Consider the following 17,586-nt stretch of genomic DNA (forward strand, 5'->3'; position numbering starts at 1 on the left):
GAGCTAGAATATGAACTTGCTGTCTCACTCTGAAAGTCAAGGCCTCAACAGTAGATAACTATAGAGATGGAAGAAACAAGAGTGCAACAGGCCCTAGTCGAGGTAGGTTTGGAGCCAAGGCAGAAGCAAAGACACGCGGCACCTCAGCTTGACATTTCTGTTGTTCTGAAAACAAAAACTCATTTCTAAATAAGAATGCAGACTGAGAACATACACTCCATTCACGCCAATCCGATACCCACTCTTTCCTCACCCGGTGCTCAGTCTTACTCGAGCCGTAACATGTTAAATGAGTTCTGGCTAATATACTAAGACAATTAGCAGGAAAATCAGGGAAATTGGCAGATGCTGCTCAAGCAGGAGAAAAATAATTCCCTGAAGCTTCTTTGGGCTTTTAATCAAGTGTGTAAGGTACTTCTTTAGAAGAGCTACTGAATAATTCTGTTTGAGTCACAGAAGTGATTAGGAAAGGGTAAGGGGCACCCCAGAAGGGGCTGATTCGCGCAAATGCTGGAAGCACAGGAAAGGTGGGAGCCAGAACAGGCGCGTGGTCGCCTGACACGGGGCAGTGGGCGGGGATGGCGGTGGTGGTGGAGATAGGCGGGAGCAAGAGGGCTGAGCGGGAACTGAAGCCCCTGGATGTACTGCAATCACTACTTCCTGGTGTGGGGGTTGGGAGGGGCAGGGGTATAAAGAGCAAGAAAATGAAGGGGTTTGGCATTCTCTGGAAAGAATGACTCTGCCTCAAATGCCCAGGACACCAAAATGTTTAGATGAGCAGCCTGGTGCCTCTCCTTTCAGAGTCTGGCCTTCTGACCTGTCTGCACAATACACCCCCACCCCACCCCACCCCCCGCCAACACACACACAAAAGCTGCTTGGGTTTTTTGTGGGGCAAGATGCAGAACTAAGAGCCTGGGGAATGACACCAGAGAAAGATTTATGCCATTCTTTATCCCAAAATATTCCACTGGGAAGTGTCCAAAAATCTAATAGGATCAGAGTTATATTTCTCCAAGGGTTCCAGCCCTGGAAAAAATAAGATAGTTTCATTCTATTCCCTCCTGTGTCTCTAAAGACCTACCCCAGGGAGTAGCCACCTAATGGATGTGAAACTGGCAAGAGTGGCGTCCTGAACTGCTGGATCCTGAAGCCCAAATGAGATCTTGAGTTGAATTCCAGGGTCAGCACATCTCATGATTCCCTATTATTTATTTGCCAGCTTCAGAAATGTATCAAAAAGTAGGTGATGTGAGATAGGACAACAGCTTTTCCTACTGAGCAAAATCACATTTGGCACAAAAAAAGTAACTTAGTTGAGGAAATCACTTGGAGGTCTAAAAATATATTAAACTATGCCTGAAAATATCAGTTATGGGGATGCAGGCCAAACATTATTGTGATCTTTCACCTTAAAAATATTTTCCAACTCATGTTATATTGAGACATCCCTACATTTAAACTGGGCTTGCAAGGAAAATTTCTATTTTCAGCTTACAGAAGAGAAACTTGGACAAGGCTGTGTACTTTTCCTGCCTTTTCTTTTACAAACAATGGAAAGCCATTACCTGAGCTGGGTGGTTCTGGAACAGGGCTCACAGACGAGCGAAGCCGTGATGCTCACTCCGAAGCTGCTCTATTTTCAAAACTGGTTTTGGCTGAGAAGCTTTGGAGCAGGTAATCCTTTCTGCATTGCCACTAGGAGAGCTTTGTTTTTAAAGAGTGGTTAGGCCTTGGGTTCTCAGAACGCTTATTCTTCAATGATTCTGGCTTTCCTGAACTCTTCTTTTTTTGTGGATAATATCCTAAACACTCCTTCAAGAGAGGTCATCAGAAGAGGATAGAAAAAAATCTACTTCCTTATAAAATACAAACAATGGCCTGCCTAGTGAAGTTTACCAGTGTAGAAGCAAGGATCATAAGATCCATTTCTGGCGTTTCACCAGCACATTTATTTTAAGGCTGTACAAGGCTGGCTAGTCTCACAATGTGTTAAGAAGAGCCAAAGGTTAATTAAGCTGCAGAGGGCCAGGGACTTTAAGTCTATGAAGGGCTAAATTCTTTCAGCAAGTCTGAGAAAGAAAAATAAAAAGCAAAAATACATTGGGGTTTTATGGGTGGGTTTCAAAAAGGACAACTTTTTTTATGGTCTTATTCATCTGCATGTGACTGCTATGTGAGTAGGGGGGCTCAATGAATGGAACAGACTTCTAATGAACTATGGGATGTCTTATGCAAGCAAATATACCTATTGACAAAGAAGTCCTGCTTACTCACCTGTTTTGAAAGGACATGAGAAACTCTCAATATCTGCATTGCTTCCTTAGATAGATAGCATTTTCAAAGTTTATGGACTATAAACTTCTAAAACTAACATGGTCCCTACCTTAACAACTATCCTCTCCTGGACTACTACCTTGGGCCTGTGATGCTTTCTTGACTTTAAAAAAATTTCTGATTGTTTAAACAAATAGGATCCATAAAGCACACTCTGTACTTTTCCTTTCACTGATGTTGTTGAGAGTAAAACGGGAAGGAGTCATGATTAAATAAAATCCTGATTTGTTTTTTATAGCTAAATTAGCATATGTGTACTTTTCTGAATGGAATTCGGCTGATGCAGCCACGGGGTAAGAATAACCAGCATTCTGAGTAAACCTCTCTTTCAGACAGTGAAAAAGCAGCCGCTATTTTAAAACTAACAGATTTACTGAAAAGGCTTACCCTCCCCTGCCCCACCCAGTTAAAAGAAGACTCTAACAGGAATACAGAATTAATATTCAAAAGCATGTGACTGAAGCAAACAAGTTCTGAAGAGCAACACAGATCTGTAAATATAGAGCAACCCTGGAAAGGTTCAGTGACTGGCTCTAAGGTTTGCTGTAAGATTGATTACTTGATAGAAAGAGCTGTTAAGCGTTTGATAATCTCTCAAGGCTTCCCTGGTAGCTCAGACAGTAACGAACCAGCCTTCAGTGCAAGAGATCTGGGTTTGATCCCTGGATCAGGAAGATCCCCTGGACAAGGAAATGGCAACTCACTCCAGCATTCTGGCCTGGAGAATACCATGGACAGAGGAGCCTGACGGGGTCACAAAGAGTCAGATACGAATGAGCAAATAACACTTTCACTTTTCAATCTCTCGAAACAAAAGTAGAATCAGTAAATATTGAAAACCTAATTCATAAAGAGAAAGGTTCAAGGCCCATCTACTGAGTAGTGGTGAGCAGTTCGTTGAAGGGAAAGCTTTTTAATAAAATAAGCTGAACATCTGCAGGTTCAGAAGTCTTGATTTAAACTACATTTAATATGGTGGGGGGTGTTTAATGAGTGAAATGAGTGAAATGGGATTATAGAAAGATACAGCAAAGACCATAAGTTCCACAAAGTCATCTCTTCATATCTTTTGTAATTTCTATGTGTAAGGGAATTTGTTCCTGGTCACTGGAACCAAAACTCCATTTCAGCTAAGGAAAAGCAGGTGGGTACATTTAAACAAAGTCCTGGGCAATTGTAAAGCTTTGGGAAAAGGCAGTGTGAACTGCGCTTTCATAAATGAGATAATACTGAACCCCAAAATTCACTCTATACAGAACTCACAGTTGTGTCCTTCCAGTCAAAGATTTCAGAGGCAGGGAAATTCCAAGATGTGGGGAGACTTTTAAAAGTAAAAGCACTGCCTGAGAACTTGTAGAGTGCTAAAATGAGCCTTAAAAGTCTTCTAAACCACATAAATGTGCAATGTAACTTAAAAACACTAACCATCTAAATATATTTATACATGTTTACATCCACAGGCAAGGGGAAAGAGTGAGAACTGTGGTCCCTACAGACAGCTGAGTGCTTTTAACAGTTTTAAATGGTTGTATAAAGCAAAAGAATATACAACAGAGACACTGTAAGTGGCCCTTACTATCTGGTCCTTTATAGAAAAAGTTTGCTGGCTCCTGATTCCACAGGATAAAATCAAACGCTGGACCCAAGAAGCAGGCAAAGTCAAATTTAAATTGCCCTAAGTTGGTGTCTAGCACAGTGCCTGACATAATAAATAGGTTTTTACTTTAAAATGAAGGAACATAACTTCATTAGGAGGAAATAATCTCACAAAAAGTCTTAAATTGCAACAAATTTCTCCATTTTCATACTCCCCAGCAGTTGATTTGCAGGATGGTTAGAAAGTAGTAATTTTAAAAGTATATTTATTTATTTATTTTTGGCTGAGCTGGGTCTTTTTGCTGAACACAGAATTCTCTTCTTGTAGGGCCTGGACTCTAGGTGCTCAGGCTTCAGTAGTTGCTGTGTGTGGGCTCAGTAGTTGTGATGTATGAGCTTAGGTCCCCATAGACCTTAGTTGTATGTGGAATCTTCCCAGAGCAGGGATTGAACCTATATCCCCTGCACTGAATGAACCACCAGGGAAGCCCAGAATGGAGTAACTTTTGACATACGGGATCAGCTTTAGAATTTATTTCTTCACGAACTTCTGGGCTTTCCCCCTTCTTTTGATAAGAACTATTTGATCACTGTCTAAAATAGGTTATAACTATACCCCACTATAAAATAATAATAATTTAAAAAGAAAAGGATGTTAATTTTTTAAAGAAGTGATAGCCTTCATTCTTAGAAACACACAGAATTAAGGAAAATTAGATATTTAGCCTGATGCTGCTACTGTCTTCCAAGCTTTACAATTCCAGCCTTTCATCAAAAACATGTATTTCATTTATGATATGATTTTTTTCAATAGTCAATAAAATTGATATTATATACATCTGGTATACATAAGATGTAGTATGACAGAAAAAGCTAGCGAACTGAAACCAGCCCAGAACTTACTGAGGCCAGCAGAAAGTACCTAGAGTCTGATTGACTCTAAAGAAACAGGAATGGGTTTGACAATGTTGGAATGCTCCTGTGCCATCAGCTATCACCTTAGATGAAAACACAGAAAGTCAGGAGGAAGAGGCATGTTGGTCTGGTCTAAAGTTAGACAGCTTTCTCCCCCATTACTATGAAAATGTCCTTCAAAGAAGTAACAATATAGAGAGGCAGTATGATCGAGAGATGAGAGGTGAAGACTGGGGTTCCAAATACTATTTTTTTTTTTTTTAAGCCTTGCTGGCTGTGAGAGGCATGTGGGCTCTTAGTCCCATGACCAGGGATGGAAGCTGTGCCCCTTGCATTGTGAGTGCAGAATCTTAACCACTGAACTGCCTGGGAATTCCCTCCAAATGCTATTTTGGGCTTTTTGTAAAGGATATATATATATACAGCGGTTTTAGGGATAAAAATCTTATCCTCAAAAAAAGGCTCCAATGAATTCCTTCCTCCACAAAGAGCTGCCCTGCCCACTCTCCCCTCCCACCCCTCCACTCCCCTGTTGCCCCACTTCTTCCTCTCTGCTAATTCAGATACAATTTATTCCTCAAGAATGATTGGTCTCAAAACTCCTCCTCTAGCAACTCCTCCTTCTGCTTCTTCACTGATTGGCTCCTGTGGTCTCTATTCCTTGAGCTTCCCACCTCCAATGCCCACAGTATTCTATTCTTATAACTAAGTTGCTGGGCCAGTCTTCTTCTGTGAAACCTTAGATTCAGGTTTCAGACAGCCACCCTAGGAGACCTGCAGCAGACATGGGCAAGACCATGTACCAGATAAGTACATTTTCTTGTGCATTCTCCAGAAACTCACTTATCACTTTAATGGCTGACACTCAAAAATTTCCTGTTAATTAACTCATTTAGCGTATCTATGGGTGGTTTTTGAGCAACACACTACAGTGAAGTCCCATTCTAAAGGATCTACATTTCCACTGACTTATAGAGATATTCTATAGTCATATGTCCACCCAGGAAAGCAGAAGGGCATCAGATCTAATACTATTTGAGGATGCATCTAATTTGCTTCTTACAAATGGCACTGGTTTCGTCTCAACACAGGACAAAATAACTCAAAAATGATCAGAGTAAACCTTCAAATAAAAAATATTCTCTTTGTTGCCACCGCTCTGGATATTCTATCAAGAACAGTATCATTGCTTTAAAACCATGTTAAACTGTTACACACTACTTCTGTACATTGTTTCCCTTTTAATGCCCTTTAGTAACAAAAAATGAGAAATGAACTCACCACACCATAGGAATATGTGTCACAGGTTTCAGACACAGGGAGACTTTGGATAACTTCAGGAGCCATCCACGGGAAAGTTCCAACCAAGGACATATGTGTTGTGTGGTTGTGGAACCGTGAGGCACCAAAATCGCAGATCTGAGAAAAGAGAAAGGAGTATCAACTTTCTTTTTACTGACTAATAAAACAATCATCAATCATAAAACCTACATCTGAAGTTAACCAAATTTCTTCAAATTAAAAAAATTAATAGTCCTACCTTCAACACCCCATCAGCTGCTATAACAACTAAAAGGGAAAAAAAGATAAATTATGAAAATCATCCAGTTTGAGTTATACTGAAAAAAATCATAAACCTCTATTTTTATCTTCCATGTGGCATTCTGAACGGTAAAATCAAAGTATTTACCGCACTGAAGATTTTACAAAAAGAAGCTGACATTAAAATAAAAATACAAAACCAATTCTATGAGGTGCTGATTAAAAGGGCTTTAAGACCCTGTTTTAAATTAAATGTAGCATTGTCTAGTAAAAAAGGCACAGATTAGCTGCAGTCAAGGGAATCAAATTTTCATTTGGATTCTGACACTAGACTGTCAACATTCTACTGAGCAAGTCATTAGCATTATTGCATCATGGTAAATATGGTTTTTCCCTCCGGTTTAAGAGTAATTTTCTTGAAGGCGGAGATAATGCTCATCTATTTACATTATACATGCATTCATTTAACAAATATTTGTTGAATATATGCTGTGGGCAAAGCCATGTACTATGTTCTAGCAGAGGAAGGTGAGCAAGAAGACTGGCATTGAGCTCTGGTGGAGCTTACAGTCTAACGGTAAACAGAGGTAAGCAGACACCTATAATAAAGCGGGATAAGTTCTGTGATGAGAGGTATGGAGATTGCCATAGGACCAAACAGCAGTCTAAGAAGTCAAATTGTAAGCAGGTCGAAGTTCCCCGGAAGAAATGATGCTATGCTGAGACCTGAAGAACAAATTAGAGCTAACCAGAAGGAGAAGTGGGGGAGGAAAGCAGTTTTCCAAGCAGCAGAGTGAGCTTGTGAAAAAGGTCAGGAGCAGAGGAAGAGGTATGCAGTTTTGGAAAGTAGGGGCCAGGTCCGGAAGAGCCTCTGATAGAAACGGAAAGCCAGTGAACAATTTTAAGCAGAGGAACGGAATGGTCAAATGTGCACAGAGGAGCAGAACATGAGGAAGGAGATCACTGTGCAGGCAGGGCTGTAGCCCAGGAGAGATGATGATGCCTGCACTAAGTCTCTGAAAAGGACAGGAGAGAAATGGACCAAGTCAAGAAACTGCTTGGAAGTAGAATCAACTGGGCTTGGATAACTGGCTATGGGGGAGGGAGAGGACTCAAAGAGGAAATAAAACACAGGCGATATGGCATAATGGTTATAACAGGAACTCGGCAATCAAACCGTAACGCCTTTTTAAAAATTTGATTATGGATTAGGCAACTGGTATTGTCACTCACTGAGACAGAGAAGGCAGGAATAATTTGTTAAGGGATAGGGAGAAGATGAAAAGATCAACTTGGACACATTTTAGGGTCATACAAAGTACCTATGTGAATATGTTCAATAAGCAGAGACACAGTTTTGAAGTTGAGATCTATTTGACAGTGTGAAGATCAATTAGGGCTTTTATGGGAGTGGGTGAATAAAATATAAGAAGGGAGAAGGTCAAGGACAGAATCCTAAAGGAATGTTTCTAGCATTTCCTTTGTAAGCCACACAATGCCTTGAACACGGTATATTATCAGTACTTATTAGGTATTACTAATGACCTTGACAAGTGGGGAAAATAATCTTTCATGATCCAATACACAGAAATAGCCTAAGGTTAAATCTAATACTATATATAATAAGCTATACATTTTTCAAACATTGTTAATATTATATTCAGTTATTTTAAAAATACTTCTATCTTTTCATGAGATCAGTGTTTATTTAAAAATCTAAGATCATAAAACTATATAACTTAGAAAATGAAAAAAAAACTTAGAAAATGAAAGTCCTACTGTTCTCTCTTGCCTCCCAAAATTGTTAAAAGTTAGCTCTATATTGTTTCAATGTGTGTATGTTTTACCATCAAGTAACTACACAACTATAGTTTCTAAAAACACAAACATTCTCCACTGTTAGTTTCATAAAGACAGTTTGAATAATTTAACCATTATCTCATGGGATATTTAAGATATACTGATAAATTATGTTAAAAGGAGAGACACTGAACACTTATTTAGATTGAAATTCTGAGCAAGAATTGAAAATATAAAGTCATAAACTCTGATACTTTCTACTAGATTCTAGATTATTTCCCAAAGACGTCCTGTTGTGCATGCATGCTCAGTGACTCAGCTGTATCTGACTCTCTGCAACCCCATGGACTGTAGCCCGCCAGGCTCCTCTGTCCATGGGATTATCCAGGCAAGAACACTGGAGTGGGTTGCCATTTCCTCCTCCAGGGGAACTTCCCAACCCAGGGATCAAGCCCATGTCTCCTGTGTCTCCTGTGATGGCACGCAGATTTTTTTTTAATCACTGAGCCACCTGGGAAGCCCAGTGACCTCCTGTTAACCCATGTATGTATATTAAAAGTTTTTAGCTCTGAGAAACCTACGTCTAAGGAAAGCTAAAGGATAAGGGATGAAGCCTAGAAAGGGGCAAGAGCAACGAGCCAGAGTTAACTTCAGGGTTGGGGTGGTGGGCCAACCTGAACTGCTGAGGCGTGGCAGATGCCAACAACTTCCCCGTCTCCACCCCCACAGACGTCACGGTCCTGGGCAGCTGGTCAAACTCCTGAGTTCTCTTTCTCTACTGACCATTAGCATGTACCCATTTTAACTGCAATGATTTAAAGATTTTCTAAAAAGAAATTGTTTTTAGAAGAATCACTTAGAAAGCAAGTAAATAAGTAAAGCATGCAAATGAATCGATATCAAGATTTTTTTTTTTTAAGTAGCAAACTCTGATGCAAGTCCTCAGTGCTGGCTAGTTAAATAACACCACTGCCTTTCTCCATTAATTTTCAAGTGACGTAATGGAAGAAGCATTCAATTACCACTCCTACTTGAAGGTAACATCTAATCCTGCAAGTTATTTAAAAATGCTCACTCTACAAATTATAAAATACAGGATCATAAATAAACTTTAAGAAGCAGAGAAGAGAAAGAAGAAAAAGAAAGCTTTTACTTTCCAAACCCCGCTGATCATTTTTGGGCACTCCTCCAGGTAATATGAGTGACATAAAAAATTTACACCAAATAATTCAGGAGTAACAAGAACAAAACTCAAAACGGCTAGTACAGGGAGTCATCTAAAAATAGAAGTTAGAAATACACTACCACTATGTGCTTGGATCCAGCAATACCTCTTTTAGAAAATGATTCTAGATAAATAATTAGGGATGTGTTGAAAAATTTTGCTGAAAACTATTAAGCTTAACTGTTTTTTTAATCATAGAAAAAAAATGTAAACCCAAATGTCCATATTCTGTGCTATTTATATACTGGAATATTATGCAGCCCCTTGAAATAATGGGGGGATTTTTAATTTATTAATAATGGAAAGATTTTCATGGTATTAGGTGTGAGTCAAACAGCAGGTTACAAAAGATATGGAAAGCATGATGCTTATTTCTATACAAAGGTGCATGTATTTTATAATAAAATAGGTGAGATAAAAACATACGATTACTTTACCATTTCTTGACTTGAGATCTCTGTGAATCACTTTGACAGGAGCCTCCATATGTAAATAGTGCATTCCTTTTCATACAAAAAGAAATATAATTAATAGTTATATTATATTATAATAGAAATATAGTTAATATAATTTTCCACATTACATCAGTATTACCTATCTATTTTAAACATCAGTATTACTTTCCATATTTTCACAAAGGATTTAATAGCAAAAACTAAATCCATGTGCTCTATTCTCCCATGATAGATAAAATGGGACAGGACATGCCTACACTAGGAAAATTTAAATACTATGGAAAGTGTATGTGCTTTAATGTCACATAAGTTGTAATTTGTGGATAAAGCTAGCTTCTCACAGTATCCAATAGGACACCTTGATTTTCTGGAGTCTGCACAAAATAGCCCTCTCACCTCAATCAAAACCATTCCTTTGGCTAATAAACTATCTGCTGAACACAGTTTAATAATGAGGCCTTGGTTCTTTTTTCAGTATATAGAAAATTTCAGTTTTATAAGGGCTAATTTTTAAAAATCTATTATTTTCTATTTTCTAGTTATTATATATTGAAAAATCATGAAAGAACAAAGAAAAGTTTCAAAAAACTTAAATTCTTGTCATTTAAAGTTATTACTGAAGAGTCAACAAAAGTATTAGCAATTCAAATATCTTAAATAAAATGTAACTGGAATAAAGGAAATCTTTCTTCTAATATTAAGTTCTACATATTCCAAGCTGTGAAAATTCAATAGCTACAACTTGGGTAACTTTTAATAATTTTTATGACAGAATTTCATAGTTATTTCTCTCTTGCTTTAAGAATCCAATTCCTGAATAATTTTTCAGGTAGAAACTGTTTAATTACTATTAGAGGTAGAGCTCATTTCTACATTTGCTGACAATAAAGAATTTAAAAAAACACTCAAGCACAAAAGCTTTGAATATAGGGACTTTTCTTCCTCACTGCAGATATTATGAGAAGTATCATATTGTATTGAGCAAGCTGGTATCTGTGTATAACATAATACATTTATAGAATATTTAGTGTACATAAACAGTTGTAATCACAATCATATAAAATTCTATTTAGTGTGTTTTGATAGTGCCATCTACAATTCTGCCATATTTTTATTGCAAGAAAACAGGAGGCCTGAAAAATATCTCCATCACTTTTAAAATTCAGGGTTTCCTAAAAAAGATTTCACAGGTGTCATTTTGGGGAGATTTGGAATCAATGATGACCATTTGGAGACTGGATCCAGGTTTGTTAACTTTAATTGTTCCTTTTACCCACTGCTGGCTGACTTGCAGCAATTTCAGATATACTGGTCTGCCCTCCTTCCCTCTTCCCACCCAGAAAGAAGAGAGTCTGTTTTGCCTTTGAGAAGGTTTTCTCTTTCCAGTGATGTTAAGCAATGCCTATTTCAAAACTGCATGAATCAACTCTTACTTGAAATGAATTATTCATCCTCTGATTTCTCAACATCTTGTTGCTTCAGTGGCTTCAATCATGGTCAAACTGAAGGGCACAGCTGAATTCAAAACTGAATCAACAGAAATCAAGGCTTCCTATGTCATCTCCAAGTTCCACACATAGCTTTATCAGAGAGGGTGGAAGTCATGCTGAAAGCATTGATTTCTTTTTCCTCTTGTAGGCCATTTTAACTATTAAGAACTACCTGTATAGTTGTAAACAACTGTCTTCTCTGCTTCACACTTCTCACCTGAGGCTGAACACATTAGAACTTGCCTTTCAAATTAATTCATCAGCCACCAAAAAGTAATTTCTATTACTGTGTAGTTTTGGACACTCCCATCTTCTTCATCCCAGTTTTTCACCTCTAGTTCCAGTTTGCTGTTTAGTCCTACTCCTTCTCTTCCTTTTCTTTCTGATACCGCCAGGACTCTTGAGAAACCCCAGGAATGACGGAGCTGATGTGGAGCCAAAGGACTAGCCCCACAGACAGGGACTGCTGCAGGGGAAGGGATCAGGAGGGATGAGGGTTACAGGCGAGGGGCCAGGGAAGCCAAACAGCGTGCACAGCAAGACCAAGTGACTGGTGTCAGCTGATTTGTGTGCTATCCATCTTAAGTGTCATTAAGTAAAACGATGGGTGTAATTGGCTGAGCACCCTAAAGGCAAATGTCTGTAAGGTGAAGTGCTTTAAGTCAAGGACTGCTTGTATATGTATTTACATTTCTCTAAGAGTATTTCCACAATGCTTCAGGCAGTTTCCAATAACAGCACATTACCCAGCTTACAAACAGGTGGCCCCTGATATGCAGAGAAGTGGCTATGATGTTCCATGAAAATGTCTTGAAAAATGAGAAATTTTAAGACTGATTTGAGATGTCTCATGCATGAATACACAATTAAGTTAATTAACACAGCCAAAGGCTTAAGTACATCATCCTAAACATAGAGCTTATTATTCTTATAAGGTAATGAAGTATCACTCAAGCTGCAGCATTTTGCATGAAACTTTTTTTTTTTAATTTCCACTTTCTCTATTTGAAGAATTTGGCAGGTGTTGATGAAACTTAAAACAGACAGGATAATTCCCCAAAGGAAAGACTATTACTTTTGGAAGTCTCTGTGTGACTTTCCAGTGAAAGCAAAGTATGAGTTGCTTTCCTTATTGAGCACTAAATATCCTTTTATTTGCTCTGTGAAGAAATAGTTGTAGAGATTGGAGCAGCAAAATGCAAAGGAGCTAATTGCCCCAGTAAAATTTGGACACACTTGCTTTCCAGGGGTTGCTAGAATACAAGTGTAACCATCAGCATTCATTATTTAGATTAAGTTGTTTCCAAAGCAACTTTGACAGTTATAAATAAAACTCAGAAACATTCAGTTAGGAAAATGGAAAAAAGATAAAAATAAATGGAGTTTAAATTGCTTTAGAGAGCATTTGTCTATGAAGGAATTTATGAGGGAAAAAGAACTAGGCACCTTGTTTAGGGATTTTGTGTATTAAAAAATATTCCATTTCCAAGGGTGATTTTCAAGTTTACATTAAATATAAAATAAAATCTGAATTGCTTTTGCATTGAAGGCCAAATAAAACTTTTTTGCAAGTGGTTTCTATTTTTAGCATATTATTATGTATACAAAAGAAGTAGAACTAATCCTATAATAAGTCACATTTTCTGGATACTGCAGTCTGAGACTTACAGAACAATAACAGAAATATGATCTTTCCATTTAATGTATTGAGCAAGCTGGTCAATTACAGTGTCACAAAATGGGGCAAAAATATCTGCCTTGAAGCCACTGATTTTGTTGAAACTTGGTTTGTGGTAAAGAAGTAAAGTAAAGAAAGGAAAGAGAAAAAAGGAATTCAGCAGTGGAAAGACAATGGCCTAAAATATTATGTGCACAGTAAGCTGCAGAATTCTTGCTACTTTTAGTCTGAAAAAAGAACATCTTAAGACAGAATAAGAAATCTTCCGACTTAAGTCACCATGTCTGGATCTCTCCAACTATGCTGTAAGAATACACGAAACATTACCTTTGGCTACATCGGTGGCCCAGGTCATAATGTGATCCATGTCCATTTCTTCACTTCTGTTACTGTTAATGTAATCATAGAGTGATCCCAGAGAAGCATATTCTGTTTTCAAAGGAAAGATTAAGCATAGAATTAAAACCAAGGCACAATTCACAAATAAGACTGCACGGTTTCATTGAGACAATGTGTTAAAGAATTTAACAAAAAGACATTAAAACTTATAAAAAAAAAACTGTTCTATGCTGTGGTTTCTCAAAATGAATATCATCCTGGAAAGAAATCTGTCAAAGACAAGACCACTAACAGAACGGATAATAAAACTTCAGCTGGTGATGAAATCAAAAGCCATTTGGACAGAATTCAGAAACACAAAGGTGTTGCAAGAATGCATTTGAAACAAAGGCAGGCATGTATATAGGTATTTCAAAAAATTGTTATTCTTAGGAAATAAATAAGGTTAAACACATAAGTCAGAGGGTTTATGTGACCATGTAAACAAATCAATATTTGTTGCATCAGGATTTAGATTAGTCCTCAAATTTTAAGCTTTACAAAAGGTCAAGAAAGTGAGAAAACTTTTAAAATGGTTTTGAGATATGAATTACACATCATAAAATTCACCCACCATATGTGTACAATTTGATTTTTAGGAAACTTACAGAGTTGTGCAATAACCACTACAATTCAATTTTAGAACCTTTCCACGATCCCGAACAAGTCCCTTCTGCCCACTTACTGTTAATCACCATTGTCAGCCCCAGCCCTGTGACTTATCTTTTCTCACTCTCAAAAGTGCCTTTTCTAGACATTTCACATAATGGAATGAAACAATATATGGCCTTTATGTCTGACTGCTTTCTCTTCACATAATGTTTGCAAGACTCTTTTGTGTGTAGCATGTGTCAGTACTTCATTCCTTTTTATTCCTGAATAGTATTTCATTGTATTGATCTATCACATTCACCTTTTTCATTCACTGGGTTGATAGACATTTGCATGGTTCCTTTTCTAGATGTTATTTATCAGGTGGAGAAAATTCCCTTCTATTTTTAGCCTGCTGAGATTTCTTATTATAAATGGGTGTTGTAGTATGTCAAGTTGGTTTTTGTCTTTTATTCTGTTACGGTGTTTTATATTAATTGATTTCAGATGTTAAATCAACCTTGCATTTCTGGGATAGATCCCATTTGGTTGTAATGTATAATCCTTTTTATTGGTGGATGGATTCAGTTTGCTAATATGTAGTGAAGGATTTTTTTTTTTTTTAGTCAAGGATTTTTGCATCTATATTCAGGAGGGATGGTGGTCTGCAGTTTTCTTATTATGGTTCTGTCTGGTTTTGCTATTAGGATAATGCTGGCTGTATAGAATGAACTGGAAGTGTTCCTTCTATTTTCAGAAACAGTATGGGAAGGACTGGTGTTATTTTCCTATAGAACTCGTCAGTGAAATCACCTGGTTTTGGAAATTCATTATGGAAATATTTTAAATTATGAATTCAAATTTCTTTACCTATAGTTTTGGTCAGATTTTTTGTTTCTTCTTGAGTCACTTTTGAAAATTTTTAGGGACTTTTTTCATTGCATCTAAATTGTCTAATTTGTTGCCACAAGGTTGGTCATAATATTCCCTTATAATTCTTTTAAATTTCTGTAGGGACCATAATGTTATCTTCTCCTTCACTTCTGATTTTGCTAATTTGTATTTTCTTTTTTGTTGGTCAGTCCAGCTAAAGGTTTGTCAGTTTTACTGAGCTTTACAAAGACCAAAATTTTAGTTTCATGGATTGTCTCTATTATTTTTGTTTTCTATGTCATTCTATTCTGCTCTAATCCTTATTGTTTCCTTCATTGCCTTGCTTTGGGCTTATTTTGTTCTTTTTGTAGTTTGTTAAGTCTGAAATGATCCATTTCAGGCCTTCTTTTTAAATAAAACATCGATGTGTTGTTGCTCGGTTGCTCAGCTGTGTCTAACTCTTTGCAACTCCATGGGCTACAGCACGCCAGGCTTCCCTGGCTTTCATCGCTTCCTAGAGTTTGCTTAAACTCATGTCCACTGAGTTGATGATGCCATCCAACCATCTCGTTCTCTGTCGTCCCCTTTTCCTCCTGCTTTCAATCTTCCTCAGCATCAGGGTCTTTTCTAGTGAGTCGGCTCTTCGCATCTGGCAGCCAAAGTATTGGAGGCTCAGCTTCAGCATCATTCTTTCCAAAGAATATTTAGGGTTGATTTCCTTTAGGGTACTGGTTTGATCTCCTTGTTGTCCGAGGGACTCTCAAGAGTCTTCTCCAACACCACAGTTCAAAAGCATCAATTCTTCGGCACTCAGTCTTCTTTATGGTCAAACTCGCACATCTGTATGTGACTTCTAGAAAAACCATAGCTTTGACTATACAGGCCTTTGTTGGCAAAGTGATGTCTCTGCTCTTTAATGTGCTTATAAATTCCCTCCTAAGTATTACTTTGTCTTCCACCTATGATATTGATATGCTGCATTTTCATTTCCTCTCTGTCGAAAATATTTAAAAATCCATTGTGGTTTCTTGACTCACTGACTGTTTAGAAATGTGTCATGTAATTTCCAAACATTTGGGAATTTTCCGGGTTTCTTTCTTGCATTGATGTTTTAATTTTACTGTGATTAAAGAACTCTTCAATCCTTTATTTTAATTGGAAGATAATTACTTTACAATATTGTGATGGCTTTTGCCATACACTAAAATGAATCGGCCATAGGTACACATGTGTCCCCCCCATTCTGAACCCGCCTCCCACCTCCCTCCCTCCCCATCCCTCCAGGTTGTCACAGAGCACTGCCATTGGGTGCCCTGCTTCATGCACTGAACTTGAACTGGTCTTCCGTTTTATTCACTTCTTTTTGATGTACTGAGATTTATTTCATGTTTTAACTTATCATGCATGCTAAAGAATATGCCCTTGAAAAGAATATGCATTCTTTGTTGGGTGGTGTGTAGAGCTGGTTGAGAGTGTTTGTCAAGTCTTCTATATCCTTGCTGATTTTCTATCTAGTTGTTCTATCAATTACTGAGAATGAGGATGCTAAAACCCCTTTGTTGAACTGACTGGTTCTCCTTTACAGTCAGTTTTTGCTTCATGTACTTTGAGGACCTATTGTTAACTGTGTATATATTTACAATTGCTATATCTTCCTGATGTATTGATCCTTTTTATCATTATGAATGACCCAATTTATTTCTAGTAATATTTCTTAAGTTTATTTTGTTTGAAATTACTATAGTTACTCCGGTTCATGCTTACTGCTTGATCGGCAGTATAGAATTAAGACATTTCCAAAAATCAAAGAAAAGATGATCCTCTATTGTAACTTTTCTTTTGACTTTGGAGATTCTAGTCATCCCATTATTTTGCAGATCTGGGAAAAAGATGTTCACTTCCCTTCCAAGGGAAATAAAATGGCAGCTACCTCTTGGACTCTGTTCTACGTCTTATAAGCAGGTTTTAGAAAATCGTCTCTGTGATGAGAAGTTTCGGCAAACACACATGCATGGGTGCACGTACACACACCCTTACCCAGAAATAATCAATTCTAGTCCCTTCACTCACGAAGAGAAAACAGACAGATCATCAGGGACCCATCCATGGAGCTTTGGCAGAATCAAGACAAGATTTCATCGCTCAGTTCCTATTGCAGTGTCCATTCCATTCCATCACTCTGATAAATTATTCTTTCAGGTCCTCAGTATGAATGACAACAGCTGTCTGATGCAACAACCTTTTTTATTAACAAGTACACTCAAGCTAGTCAAGGTTTCCCCGTCAGGGCTCCAACATATGAGAAAGACAATGAGGTTCTAAAGAGAGGGAGCTAGCTGGGTTGGGGGATCAAGGTTTTTGTGCCTGCCTGTGTCTCTCTCTACCTTACTTACTTACAAGTCTGCCATACTAGTGTTCATTTCAAGAAGCAAGCCAAGTGCTATCATTCCCAACCCATCTGACCTTCCTTCCACACTTGACTCAGCTGCATATGTACTATCACCCCTCAGTTATCTGTGGGGGGTTGGTTGAGGATACTCAAGTCTCTTATATAAAATGGAGCAGTACATTCAGTCTTCCACATCTACTGGATCTAAAGGATGCTCATAGCCTTCTAGAACTTAGCTTACATATAAGAAAAGAAGATTCTGTATAAAATCAACTGAGAAATTTATACCACTATGGTTCTACCATTAGTTGGGTAAT

At 37.8% G+C, this 17,586-nt stretch overlaps 1 protein-coding gene across 4 annotated transcripts in view; it reads right to left on the bottom strand.

Moving 5' to 3' along the window:
• Positions 1–17,586, bottom strand: part of MAP3K20 (mitogen-activated protein kinase kinase kinase 20) — a 163,320-nt gene that overhangs the window by 70,106 nt on the left and 75,628 nt on the right. For all 4 annotated transcript variants that reach the window (XM_020896330.2, XM_020896331.2, XM_020896329.2 and 1 more), the window contains exons 4-7: positions 13,366–13,467; positions 9,853–9,918; positions 6,389–6,417; positions 6,130–6,267 (exon numbers count right to left, since the gene is read on the bottom strand). In XM_020896330.2, coding sequence (XP_020751989.1) covers positions 6,130–6,267; positions 6,389–6,417; positions 9,853–9,918; positions 13,366–13,467 — 335 coding nt within the window. The remainder of the gene's footprint in view (positions 1–6,129; positions 6,268–6,388; positions 6,418–9,852; positions 9,919–13,365; positions 13,468–17,586) is intronic.

This window comes from Odocoileus virginianus, chromosome 13 (assembly GCF_023699985.2).
Source record: "Odocoileus virginianus isolate 20LAN1187 ecotype Illinois chromosome 13, Ovbor_1.2, whole genome shotgun sequence".
NCBI classification, from domain to species: domain Eukaryota; kingdom Metazoa; phylum Chordata; class Mammalia; order Artiodactyla; family Cervidae; genus Odocoileus; species Odocoileus virginianus.